The following is a 13,604-nucleotide window of genomic DNA, read 5'->3' on the forward strand; positions in this document are numbered from 1 at the left end:
CCATTCCCTCCCTAATTTTCTCCGTAACTTATTCTCCCCATATTCCCATCCCAACTTACACTGGGAGCAATTTGCAGCAACCAGTTAACCCACTAACCGGCATGTCTTTGGGATGTGGGAGGAAACTAGAGCACCCAGGGGAAACCCGCACAGCCACAGGGAGAATGGCAGCACCAGAGGTTGGCCAGCATTAAGTCGATGGGCTGAATGGGATAGAGAAAACTGGTTGCTTGTTGGTCTGCTCACAGCTCAGAAAACACACAGTCAATGTTGTGACTATTACGGATGTTTACAGTGTTGTGATGAAATGTGACTTTTACTGGCTGTGAACCAGACATCCCACAGCTGGGGCTCATCCATGGGTGGGACAAGCCTATGAATGATCATCCAGCAAGGCCCAGGGTCTACAGCGGGGTCTGATGGGACCTCTCAGCCTCTCCTCCACAGGCCTAGTAACAAAACAGTAGGACAAGAGGTGACTTGGTGGAGGCGGACAAGATGATAAGAGGCATAGATCAAGTGGACAGTTAGAGACTTTTTCCCGGGGCGACAACGGCTCCCACGAGGGGGCATCATTTTAAGGTGATTGGAGTAAGATATAAGGGGGATGTCAAGGGTAAGTTTTTTACACAGAGAGTGGTGGGTGCGTGGAACACACTGCCGGCAGAGGTGGTGGGGGGCAGATATATTAGATGTTTATTTATTAGTCACATGTACATTGAAACACAGTGAAATGCATCTTTTTGCGTTACGAAGAATGTGCTGGGGGCAGCCTGCAAGTGTCGCCACACTTCTGGCGCCAACATAGCATGCCCACAACTTCCCAACCCGTACGTCTCTGGAACATGAGAAGAAACCGGAGCATCTGGAGGAAACGTACATAGAAAAAAAACTACAGCACAATTCAGGCCCTTCGGCCCACAAAGCTGTGCCAATCATGTCCCTACCCTAGAAATTACTAGGCTTACCCACAGCCCTCTATTTTTCTCAGCTCCATGTACCTATCCAACAGTGTCTTAAAAGACCCTATCGTATCCACCTCCACCACCGTTGCCGGCAGCCCATTCCACGCACTCACCACTCTCTGAGTAAATAACTTACCCCTGACATCTCCCCTATACCTACTCCCCAGCACCTTAAACCTATGTCCTCTTGTGGCCACCATTTCAGCCCTGGGGGAAAAGCCTCTGACTATCTACCCGATCAATACCTCTCATCATCTTATACACATCTATCAGGTCCCTCCTCATCCTCCGTCTCTCCAAGGAGAAAAGGCCGAGTCCCCTCAACCTGCTTTCATAAGGCATGCTCCGCATTCCAGGCAGCATCCTACTAAATCTCCTCTGCACCCTTTCTATGGTTTCCACATCCTTCCTGTAGTGAGGCGACCAGAACTGAGCACAATGGGGTCTAATCAGGGACCTATATAGCTGCAACAATACCTCTCGGCTCCTAAATTCAATTCCCCGATTGATGAAGGACAATACACCATATGCCTTCTCAACCACAGAGTCAACCTGTGCAGGCGCTTTGAGCGTCCTATGGACTTGGACCCCAAGATCCCTCTGATCCTCCACACTGCCAAGAGTCCTACCATCAACACTATATTCTATCATCATATTTGAAATCCACACAGACACAGGGAGAATGTACAAACTCCTTACAGGCAGTGGCCGGAATTGAACCCAGGTTGCTGGTGCTGTAATAGCATTACGCTAACCGCTATGCTACCATGCCATTTAAGGGACTCTTAGATAGCCATATGAATGATAGAGAAATGGGAGGGAAGGGTTAACATTTGAGATGGAAGGGTTAGATAGATATTAGAGCAGGATGAAATGTCGGCACAACATTGTGGGCTGAAGGGCCTGTACTGTTCTGTAGTGTTCTAAGTTCTATGTTCTAAAACCTTGAGGCAGTTCCTCCCAGCCCGCTGGTTCCCCAAAACCATGAGGCCGGACAGTTCAAGCTGATCGGCCGTACATCCCGAGCATGTATTTCCCCTCCTCCATCTCGAGCACAGCCACATTTTGGATTTCAGCTTAAGGAAGCAGCAACAACCCAGGAGAAGGTGCGTGGAAGGAATCGGCGTCTGCGGAGAGAGGGTCTGGCAAAGGATCCCAGACCTGGAACGTCAGCTGCATTTCCCCTTCCACAGATGCTGTCTGACCTGCTGAGTGTTCCCAGCCCTTTCTGCTTTCATTTGCAGTGATAAGTCTGAGAAGACAGAAACCAAAGTAAGACAACCCGAAGGTGCGTGGTCCACGGTCAAGTGGCTCTGAATTCCAGAGTCATCTCCCTGAGCAGCGTTCATAACATTAAAGGCCATGCATTGTGGCACTCAGACCCAGGAGTTTGTCAGTCCAGTCAATATCAAGTATTAAATGTCCCTTGGTGAATTTGGTTACGTCCCTGTGTGCAAAGGGATTACGGGGATTGTGATAGACTTCACTGATGGTGTGGGCATCACCAGCAAGGCCAGCATTTATTGCCCATCACTAATTGTCCTGGAGAAAGTGGTGGTGAGGTGACATTTTGGGTAGCTACATCCTCCTGGTGAAGAGGCTCCCACTGTGCTTTGGGGCAGAGAGTCACATAGAACAGGACAGCACAAGAACAGGCCCTTCGGCCCACCGTGTCTGTGCCGAACACGATGCCAAATTAAACTAATGCCTTCCATCCATATCCCTCCATTCCCTGCATATTCATGTGTCCGTCTACAAGCCTCTTGAATGCCACTATCGTGTCTGCCTCCACCCCCACCCCCACCCCAGGCCACACATTCCAAGCACCCACCACTCTCTGTGTAAGAAACTTGCCCCGCACATCTCCTTTAAACGTTCCCCCTCTCACCTTAAGCCTATGCCCTCTAGTATTCAACACTTCTACCCTGGGAAGGTGCAAGGTCATAACAAGGCAGATTGTGAGGTCAACAGCCCATCATCTCGTACTAGGGAACCATTCAGAAGTCTTATATCAATCTCTCGGATATCCCACTAACAACCTGAGTATCTGTAGTGTCTTTAAGATGCCCTCAAGAACAGAGGTGTAATCGGAGACAAGATGAAAAACACAATGATGCTGGAGGAACTCAGCAGGCCAGGAGCCTTCTTCAGGACTCAAAAAGGGTCCTGACCCGAAACGTTGACCGCCTGCTTTTCTCCACGGACGCTGCCTGGCCCGCTGAGTTCCTCCAGCATCATCGTCGTGTTTTTCATCTCAATTCCAGCATCTGCAGTCCTTTGTTTCTCCTGTAATCGGAGAGAGTTTGGCCAGAAGACCGGGGAGGGAGACCTACCTGTTCTCCTGGAATTTAACGAGTGTCGTAAAAGAGGCAGAATTAACTGCTCCCATCCTCTCCCAACACTGGGCAGAACTCTCCTTTCTTCTGAACTCGAGAATTCGAAGCGCTGATTGGCTGATTTAATTGTCGGGGAAGCATTGGCCAGAGGGGGTAGATAGGGGGCAGCAGAGTGCAGACCCGAATCAAACACCCAAGGATTGGAGTGGCTTTACCTGGCACCCCTTGGCTGCTTTATAAAAGGGGCTTAGGAGCCATTTCCATCAGCCCATCCACTGAAGGCTCTCGGCTGCAAGCTCCCCCCGACCCAGTGACTCCCTGCAGAAATGATCCCATCATTGCTGTGGGGGTGGCTACCATTTGTACAGTAGGGTAAAACAGCCCCAGGAGCGTAGTCAGACACAGTTCCAGCACAGAGCAACATAATACATTAATGAACTGAGGTCAATGTTTCCCATCATTAAGGCTCTTGGATTTGCTGCCCTCTTTCATTGTTTTAAGCAGGAAAGGGGGAAAGTTGAACAAAATGAAAAGAGGTTATGGTGTCTAGTTATGGTTCCTGCACTGAGTTAGCTCTGGTTATCCCTTTGTAAAATCATGCAGTAAAATTGCAAGGCTTCAGACACACAGGGTGCCTGTGCTCTTGGCTACAACGTGGACATTCTCTGCACCTTGATAATCAATGAAAAAGGTCCCTGCGATCCATATTTTTATCCTCACCATCATTTACTCAGAGTGCACTAAGCAGAAAGGATCAGCAGAGAACTTTGCAATAAATATTCTAATAATGAGATTGCAGAGAATGGTTTGTTTTCCCAGTTATATGCCTGTCTTTCTCCTGGACTATCGGACTTCAAGCTTTACTTACTGAGAGAATAAGTGCAATTTCGTTCCTTCAACACCAAGGGAGAAATCACTAAACAATTCTGATCTCATTTTCCAAAACATCTCCAGCAGGAATGCATTCTGAATGACAAGTGAAAGCTGGGCTTGCTTCGATAATGATTAAACGTCTCTCGGGAGCCCACAGCTCTTTACCACCTTCTAAAGGACCATTACAGTTCTACTCTTCCTAAGATATCCCATCTCTCTACTTCTCCTCCCCTCAGGCTCTCTTTAACTAAGCTTCAAATATGGTCCAGATTTTCTAATTCCTTGCCTTCCCTAGTTCCAGGATTTTCCCATGGATCTAGATGGACAAGGGCACCTCCCACCCTGCGGCTGGGCTGCCTCTCTGCTCGGTGCTCCCAAGGGCACTGCCTGAACTCCCACGTTCTTCACCTGGAGAGCTCGCCCCCAGAACAGGGGCTGGATTAGTCGACACAGGCGCAGAAATCCCCATTCAAATGAGTACATGGCCCCTGCGAGAAAGGTAATCAGAGCTCTCCTTAGAGTCATATGTTATACAGCATGGAAACAGGCCCTTCAGCCCAACTGGCCATGCTGACCAAGTTGCCTACCTGAGCTGGTTCCATTTGCCTGCATTTGGCCCATATCCCTCCAAACCTTTCCTATCCATGGACCTGTCTAAATGTCTTTTAACCATTATAATTGTACCCACCTCTACCATTTGCTCTGGCAGCTTGTTCCATACACCAACCACCCTCTGTGTGAAAAAGTTGCTCCTTGGATCCCTTTCAAACATTTCCCCTCCGCCCTTATCTTACAGTTTCCCTGTGACATAGAACAAGGCCAGTCAGTCACTGAGTCTTTGCTGGCTCTCAAAACAATCCCATTCCCCCACTTACTTCCCACTAACCTGTTCTCTCTCACATGTCCATCAACTCCCCCAGATTCTACCACTCACCCACATAGTAGGGGTAATAAACAGTGGGCAATTAACCTACCAACCCACATGTCTTTGGGATGTGAGAGGAAATTGGAGCACCCGGAGGAAACCTATGCAGGGAGAATGTGTAAACTCCACACAGACACCAACGTGGCTTGGGGCTAAAGCTAGTTTGACGGCGTACCTGAGATGATTTGCCGCGTTGATGGTATGTTGGACGCTGATGGATGTTGTTGTTCCAACAATGAGTAAGCAGAGATGTAGGGGTGTGGAGGAAGAAAGTGGGAAAGGTCAAAGAGAGGACAACCTTATCAACTGCTGGGCCCATTTCTGCTCTTTAGGACCAAATCCCAACAAGTGTTGAATGAAAGAGAGTAGAAGGGTTAATGGTTGAGGTGAAATAATAATTATAGGAGTGGAGAAAAAACACATACACTGGAACTATTGACTGCCAAAGCTTATAATAGGATTGGGTTTCCCTCTGGCACTTGACCAAATCTAACAAGTAACTATTAATGCTACACTCAGAATATTCAATAAAGAACTTACAGTTGCAAGGCAAGAGTATTCACTGATGGCAGGGATGTAATGTGCCGAGGGGGTATACAGTATATAATGATATATGGTATGTACTAGTGGGAGATATACAGTATATACCACATGGGGGAATATACACATTGGGGACATACAGTTTATACTTCAGTAGGGATATATAGTGTATTCCTCAGTGATGATATACAGTATATACCAGGGTGGCAATATACAGTATATACCACAGGGATGATGTACAGTATATACCACAGTGGTGGATATACAGTATATACCACACTGGGGGATATATAGTATACACCACAGTGGCAATATACAGTACACACCACAGTGAGAATATATACCATACAACACAAGAGGGGATATACAGTGTATATCACAGTGAGGGATATACAGTGTAAACCATAGTGTGGGCATATATAGTATATACCACGGTGGGGGATATATAGTATATACTACGGTGGGGGATATGCAGTGTATACCATGGTGGGGGATATACAGTGTATACCACAATGGGAAATATACAGTGTATACCACAGTGGGAATACATAATTTCCACAGACTTCATACAACGTGGACTACAGCAGTTCACTAAATGTTGCAGCAAGAGTTATTCTGGTCTGTTTTATGGAGAAGGCATTTGTACTTGGTAGGAAGTAGAAACACAAGGCCTTTGATTTAATTCTTTATTAGTGCACATAGAGCGACTGCTCTTGCACCCCTTCACCCTTCTTTACTTGTTCCGAGTACCACCTCCGCCTAGAATTGTCCATGATTAAAACAGGCCCTGGAACAAAAATATTATTGCTCAGTAAGAGGGGGTGGTCACCCTGAAGTATTCTTCCAGATGCAGTCATCTGACCCAATGCTCATTCCGCGTGGGTCTGGACAGCAGCTGTTAACGGAATACTCAACCAAGAGGGACACACTGCCTGTCCTCTCATAGATTCTCGTCACTGTATTTATTACTACCAATGTATACTGTTTACTCTGTGAGCTTCACGTGAGCGAGGAATTTCATTGCACCCTGGTGTATATGACAATAAACCAATCTGAATCAGCCTTCCCAGCAGGAACGCTCCACGTTGAAATTGTGGAATGGCCAGACTGGGCAGCTTTTCCCCTTCTTCTCCAATGGGTGCTGAGGCCAATTAAAGATGAGGCATCTGGTCAAAGACTGGAGATTGAACCTGAGACCATCTCAGTCCAGATGACCAACTAACTCAATGGAGTACTTGTGTCATGTACGTGCTTCCTAATGTATCCTATTCGAGGATCAGTTCTGATGAAAGACCGTCAACCACACAGAAACATTACCCCTATTTTTCTCTCCAGGGATGCTGCCTGACCTGCTTGACCTGCTGAGCATCCCCAGCGTTCCTGTGGAGATCTCAGTACATTTCCATTTCTGTCAACGCAAAGCTCCACCAGGAGCCTTTCTTTACTTCAACACTGCCACTGTGGCCACTGAAGTAGGGGCCTACCTGACAAAGAACGAGGCTGCAGCTGAGGTCCCACTCGAAGCCACACTCGTCACGAAGGTGCTCTGGGAGCTTGGGAAGCTGTACACCGATGGCTTGTCTGAGTTGTAACGGTTCAGGACAGCCTCGGTCAATCCTTCCCGGCAGTTCTCGGACATCAGCTGGGATATCTGCAAAAGGAAAGAGTGGCGTGGGTTAAAGCAGGAGACCATTCCAAACCAGAGACAGAATCCCTGAGCAAATTTCAAAGTGGTTCAAAGAGGGACCTAGATAAGGGGGATGGTCACAGTCTTTTCCCCAGGGTAGTGGAGTCTAAAACTATAGGGCATAAATTTAAGGTGAGAGGAGAAAGGTTCAAAAAGGATGTAGAGTCATAGAGTAATACAGCACGGATACATGCCCTTCGGTCCAACTCATCCATGCCAGACAATGTGTTCACCTGAGCTAGTCCCATTTGCCTGTGTTTGGCCCATATCCCTCCAAACTTTTCCAATCCATGCACCTGTCCAAATGTCTTTTGAACATTTTATTGCACCTGCCTCAACCACTTCCTCTGGCAGCTCGTTCCATATACACATTAACCTCTGCGTGAAAACGTTGTAACTCAGGCCCCTTTTAAATCTTTCCCCTCACAAACCTATGCTCTCTAGTTTTTGGTTCCCTTTCCCCGAGAAACAAAGCGACTTGATGGGAAACCTTTTCACCAGTATGGCAGGGAGACACATTGTAAACAATGTTTAAGAAACACTTGGGCAGATACATGGATAGAAAAGGCCTCGAGGGATATGGGCCAAGTGAAGGAAAATGGGACTAGCTCAGACAGACATCTTGGTCGGCATGGATGATTTGGGCCAAAGGGCCTGTTTCATTCAGTGGGACAGGAATCATTCCACTAAAGGTCACCAAAGGACATTTTCAAGATGCCAGACTTGCAAATTTTCATCTTTTTCCTTTTTTATCTTTGTTGCAGAGTCAAGAAGTCATTAGGAGATACAGCACAGAGAAAGGCCCTTTGACCCACTGAGCCTGCGTCAATCATCAAACATCCATTTACACCCACGCTACACTAACAATATTTCATTCTCCCCACATTCCCAGAAAACCTCCCCAGATTCTGCCACTTCGCTGCACACTAGGGGCAATTTGCAGTGGTCAATTGACCCACCAACTTGCAAGTCTTTGGAATGTGGGAGGAAACCATAGTGCCCAAGCGGTCCCAGGGAAACCCCAGAGGCCGGGATTGAACCTGGGTCACTGGCGTGGTGAGGCAGCAGCTAGCGGTACCACTGTGCCATTGCAACATCTTTGAATCTTGGTTTAACAAGTAAGTTGACCAGACGGCACGTCCAATAGTTCAGTACTCCCTCCACTCTGCTTTCACACCTTGCCTTAGACCTTAATGTCGATGTACTTTAGATGATATTGGTATTGGTGTTGGTATATTATTGTCATTTGTACCGAGGTACAGTGAAAAACTTGTCTTGCACACCGATCGTACAGGTCAATTCATTACACAGTGCAGTTACATTGAGTTAGTACAGAGTTAGTAGATGGGACTTAAGCCCACAATAGATGAGCGGTATCCACTGAGCCACAGCAACGTGCACCTTGCTGTCAGCAAGCAAACATCTCCCCATTGCCATGAATTTTGTAGTTCTATAACATGATCAGGGCAGTTCAGTGGTGTGGGAGAAGCTGATGGGAATGTGGAGGGAATGTAAAATTGGGGATAGAGTGCTGGTGTTGCATGAAATTGTCGCGCAGTCTACGCTTGGGCTCACCCAGGTAGAGGAGGCCACGTTGGGAGCACCGAGATCAGGTTGCAGGAGGTGCACGTGAATCTTTGCCTCACCTTGAAAGGCCCCTGGATGGTGGCGAGGGAGGAGGTGAGGGGACAAGTACTGCACCTCCTACGGTTGCAGGGCAAAGTGCCCTTTGTCAGGGAGGGGCGGGTGGGGAGGGCTGAGTGAACCAGGGGAGTCCACGGACTGGTCACTGCGGACAGCAGAAAGGAGGGGCAAAGGGACGATGTGGCCGGTGGTGGGACCACGTTGCGGATGGAGGAAATGACGAAGGAAGAGGTGCTGGACACGGGGTCTAGTGCGGGGTGGAAGGTGTGGACCAAAGCAGCCTCCGTCTCTGTTCTGTCAGGGGGAGGCGATGAGGGCTGAAAGCAGGTCTGTGAAATGGAGGAAACGTGAAAGGAAGCTGCGTCTCCTGAAAAAGGAGGAGCTTTTGGAATAGAAGGCCCCATCTTGAGAACAGATGCGGTGGAGACAGAGAAACTGAGAGAAAGGGAAAGAAAAAATGGGACTAGCGTAGCAGTAGTGTAAATGGTCAGTGGGTAGGCCAAAGGATCTGTTTCCACCCTGTAAGACAATGTATCTTACCCTCTACCTCTGGTCAATATTTAACCCTCAAATGTCATTGTTGAAAGAAGGCCTCAGGATATTTCACATAGGTGTTCCTCCAGCAATTAAAACTGTCACAACATAAATCTTAGTAAAGACTAAACCGGTTTTAAGATAATGGATCAGAAGCAAGTGGTATGATTTCATGCTCAATGCTTTATGATAAGAGCTTGTGGCTTCAGATGGGAGATCCATCCATCAGGTATGTTTATCAGATATTCCAGCAGTGAGGAATTTGGGGGCTAAACATGCGTGAATTTCTGACTTGCACTTCGATAGGATGAGACTACCTTTCGGGACCACACTAGGAAAGTTCGCCCGGTCTATTTACCTCACACTCTGTGTTTTAACCATTTCAGCTGGCAAACACCTGGCTTACACTTCAGGTGAAGCAGTAACCAACCAGTGCATTGACTAACCTTCTGTTCATATTGTCATCGTTTCCAAGCAATAGAATGTTATTTTGAAAAAAGACATGCAATCTCCCATGAAGATAAACGTGTCTGGGATGGTGGAGAGGGGAGAGTCCTGTTGGTGGGGGCGGGATGGGGGGGTGGGGTGATGACACAATGGTTGGGTAAATGCCATAGAGCAGAGAGATATGGTCCTAGCCAGCTGATGAAGGATCATCAATGGAGGAGTGAAGGAAATGAGGGACTTTGAGGGGGCAGTGTTGGAGGAGTTAGACACCTCAAGAGACCTCAGAGGCTTGTTTAAAGAGACAGGAAGTGTGGACACATGGGACAGGGCCATGTTTAAATTCACCCCACCCTTAGTCTGCCTGGGTCCTGGGAGGGTTCAACATTCCTACCACTGCCTGGTGTCCTCCATGCCGCTGGCTACTCTGCATTAAACCCAGCCTTTTTCTCTCAAGCCACTCCAATAGGTTCAACAAGTTCCTTGGTGATTGAGATTTTCTTTCAAACATTCCTGAGGTCTCCAAATATGTTCCTTACTGTCAACAGTGAGCATAAATTCTAAACACTAATTGTGCAGGTCAGCAAATAAACATGCCATGGGGCTCACCCCTACAGCAGGACTCTGCTTATATGAGTCTGGATTTGTTTAAAATAATTTCAACTGCATGGTGAGGTAAATAAGAGGAATCATTGTGCAGGGCTGATTATGTTTTCTGACGGCGCAAGCAACACAGAGAGCCTTGTCTGTCAGACGCTCGGTCCCACAGACTGCTGTGTGTTGTTCCAGGTTAAAGGAACCCCAGAGAGCGAAACTAAAACGCAAGCGAGGTGCGCTTGCCCTCCGCTCTGCCCAGTGTGGACAGCTATTTTCACGCTCGTTCTGATACGGGACAGGAGTTGATGATGTGATCTTAAAGTGAGCTTGGCTGCCTGGTCAACACAAACATATTAAGGTACAGCGCCCAGCAAATTCTTGGATTCAAATGCTCAATGAGTTGATATTAAGCTCCTTATTTTGCTGGTTTATCATCTGTTTTACTCTGTAACAATATTGTAGATCTGGAGTACTTTTCCAAAAGGATATTTCACGAGATTGGAGCAGATAATGCAGGTTCTAGTGTCCCGTCAGGAGAAGGTATCATCTCTTGCGTGAGGCACTACACTGTCTGTCTCTCGTGGACCGTCCAGCACATTTCAAGGAGGAACAGGGGTCTTATTCTCCAGGCCCTGTTCAATATCTATTCTTCTTCTGACCACTAAGCAAGTTTCCTGGTCGTGATCGCAACTGTGATCTGTGGGAACTTGCCATGCAGAAGCCGACTGCAGTATCTGCACTGAAAACACTTCATCGGTAAGTGAAAGAACTGTATAAACCTAGGAGACACAAGAGACTGCCGATGCTGGGATATGGAGCAAAAAGAACCAAGCTGTGAGGAGAATAAAATGGGATCAGTGTAGGATTAGTGTAACTGGATTGTTGATGGTCAGCACGGAATCGATGGGCTGAAGGCCCTGCTTCCGTGCCTTATCTCTCCATGGCTCTGTGACATTGCGAAGGCAAGACAGCCAGAACTGTTGGTTAAAAAGGGAAGAGGGAAGCCCAACTTATAGAACGTAGAACAGTACAGCAGAGTACTTCGGCCCACAATGTTGTGCCAACATAGCTATTCCCTCCAACCTACAGAATGCCCATATCCCTCTATTTTCCTCTCATTCATGTGCCCATCCAAGCCAATCTTAAAAGCCCCCAATGAATTTGCCTCCACCACCCTATCAGGCAATGCATTCTAGGCATCCACCACTCTCCCAGTGAAAGACGTACCCCTCATGTCTGTTCTGAACCTACCCCTTCTCACCTTAAATGCATGCCCTCTGGTATTGGATTGCTCAATAATGGGAAAAAGACATTGCTTGTTTATTTTAAACTCGAGATCTGACGGCGGATTGTTTGCTGCATCAAAATGTGCCAGCAATGGGTTTGGTTCAGGCTCCTGATTAAAGAATGGCGGCAGGGGAAAGAGGCACACACCTGTAGCACTCCATCAACAGGTATCGCACCAGGTGCCCTTTTAACAGGATCAGCCCCATTACACATCTACCAGGGCTGACAGCTCAAGTATCACTCAACTACATTCTCCACCACACCAGTGGGAAATGGGCGTCATCCTCACGGACAGATTCACCTGGTTAGTCTGGTCACACCTTTGTTCAAAAAAATATACGCACACAATTCACTGGAAAGGGCCAACATATCAAACAGTTGAAAAGCCACTTTCTGACAGATTAATTATACATTTTGCTTCCTTCTAGCTTCAAGGATGTTTTTGGGTGTTTGAAGTCACACCCAGCACATTCTTCTCGTCTGTAATGCCAAACATCTGGTTCAAAAATCAGATTCCATGTCTAGTGCTGGAAAGTAAGAACAGAAGTGGAATAAGGGGAGACAGACCCTGCTGCGATGAGATCACCATCCCAGGAAGAGGTGGTTGGGGTTCTAGTCCTTCCCAGTTAGAGGATGGCTATATCAAGTGAGCTGCAGTCTTGTCTCTGAGCCAGAAGGTTGCCAGTTCAAATCCTACCCCAGGAAGTGAAGCAGGCTGACAGCATTGAGCAACTCTGCAACGTCAGAGGTGACAACATCCTAATGAGATTTTAAACTGAATCCAAGGTGCTAATGTGAAGTAAAGCAAGTTTACCTCAGCGTTCTGTCTGAAATCAATCCCTCAATCAACTCCACCAAAGCAGATTAACTGGTTGCATTGAAGTTTCCTCCTTCTTCAGCCCTCGGCCTCCTCTACCTCTCACCTCTCAGTTTATTACATCTTCACCCCTCCCCCACCCACCTACCTTCCCCCTTTCACCTGGACTCACCTATCACCTGAACTCACCTATCCCCTGCCTGCGTGTGCTCCTCCCCCTCTCCCCACCTTCTTATTCTGGCTTCTGCCCTCTTCCTTTCCAGTCCTGATGAAGGGTCTCGGCCCGAAACGTCAACTGTTTGTTTCCCTCCATGGATGCTGCCTGACCTGCTGAGTTCCTCCAGCACGTTTTGTGTATTGCTTCAGATACATCCAGCATCTGCAGAACTTCTCGTGTCTCACACTGAAGTTTGTGGGAGCTTGCTGTGCACAAGTTGGCTGCTATGTGTCTTGCATCACAGCAGTGGCCACACTCCAGAAGTGTTTCATTGGCTGTGAAGACTTGAGCCTGTGAAGGGTGCTGGCTAAATCCCAGGCTTTCTTTCCATGTCCAAACTCTTTTGACATCACTCAGCCGCTGCCCCGTAAGTCTTCCTGCGCACTGATACGGGATGATCCTGCAGTGAATCTCAATGTTCCTTGCAATGGGGACGTCGCAGGAATAGGAGGAGGTGGCAGATAAATGTGTGGCTGAGAAGCTGGTGCAGGAGGGAGGGTTTTAGATTTCTGGATCATTGGGATCTCTTCTCGGGAAGGTGGGACCTGTACAGAGAGGACGGGTTACACCCGAACCAGAAGGGGGCCAATATCCTTGCGGCGAGATTTGCTAGGGTGGTTCGGGAGGGTTTAAACTAGTTTGTGAGGGGGAAGGGAACCAGAGGAGTAGGTCAGAGGAAGAAGGGAATGGGGAAAAGTTAGATCAAACAGGTAGAGAGGCTTTGGGGAAGGAGAAGCA

General features: G+C 47.7%; 1 protein-coding gene across 1 annotated transcript in view; it reads right to left on the reverse strand.

The window, feature by feature from the left end:
• kif26ba (kinesin family member 26Ba) overlaps positions 1-13,604 on the reverse strand; it is a 300,195-nt gene that overhangs the window by 168,307 nt on the left and 118,284 nt on the right. Inside the window, exon 4 of the mRNA XM_052013184.1 lies at positions 7,124-7,290. Within this exon, the coding sequence (XP_051869144.1) occupies positions 7,124-7,290 (167 nt within the window). The remainder of the gene's footprint in view (positions 1-7,123; positions 7,291-13,604) is intronic.

This window comes from Pristis pectinata, chromosome 3 (assembly GCF_009764475.1).
Source record: "Pristis pectinata isolate sPriPec2 chromosome 3, sPriPec2.1.pri, whole genome shotgun sequence".
NCBI lineage: Eukaryota > Metazoa > Chordata > Chondrichthyes > Rhinopristiformes > Pristidae > Pristis > Pristis pectinata.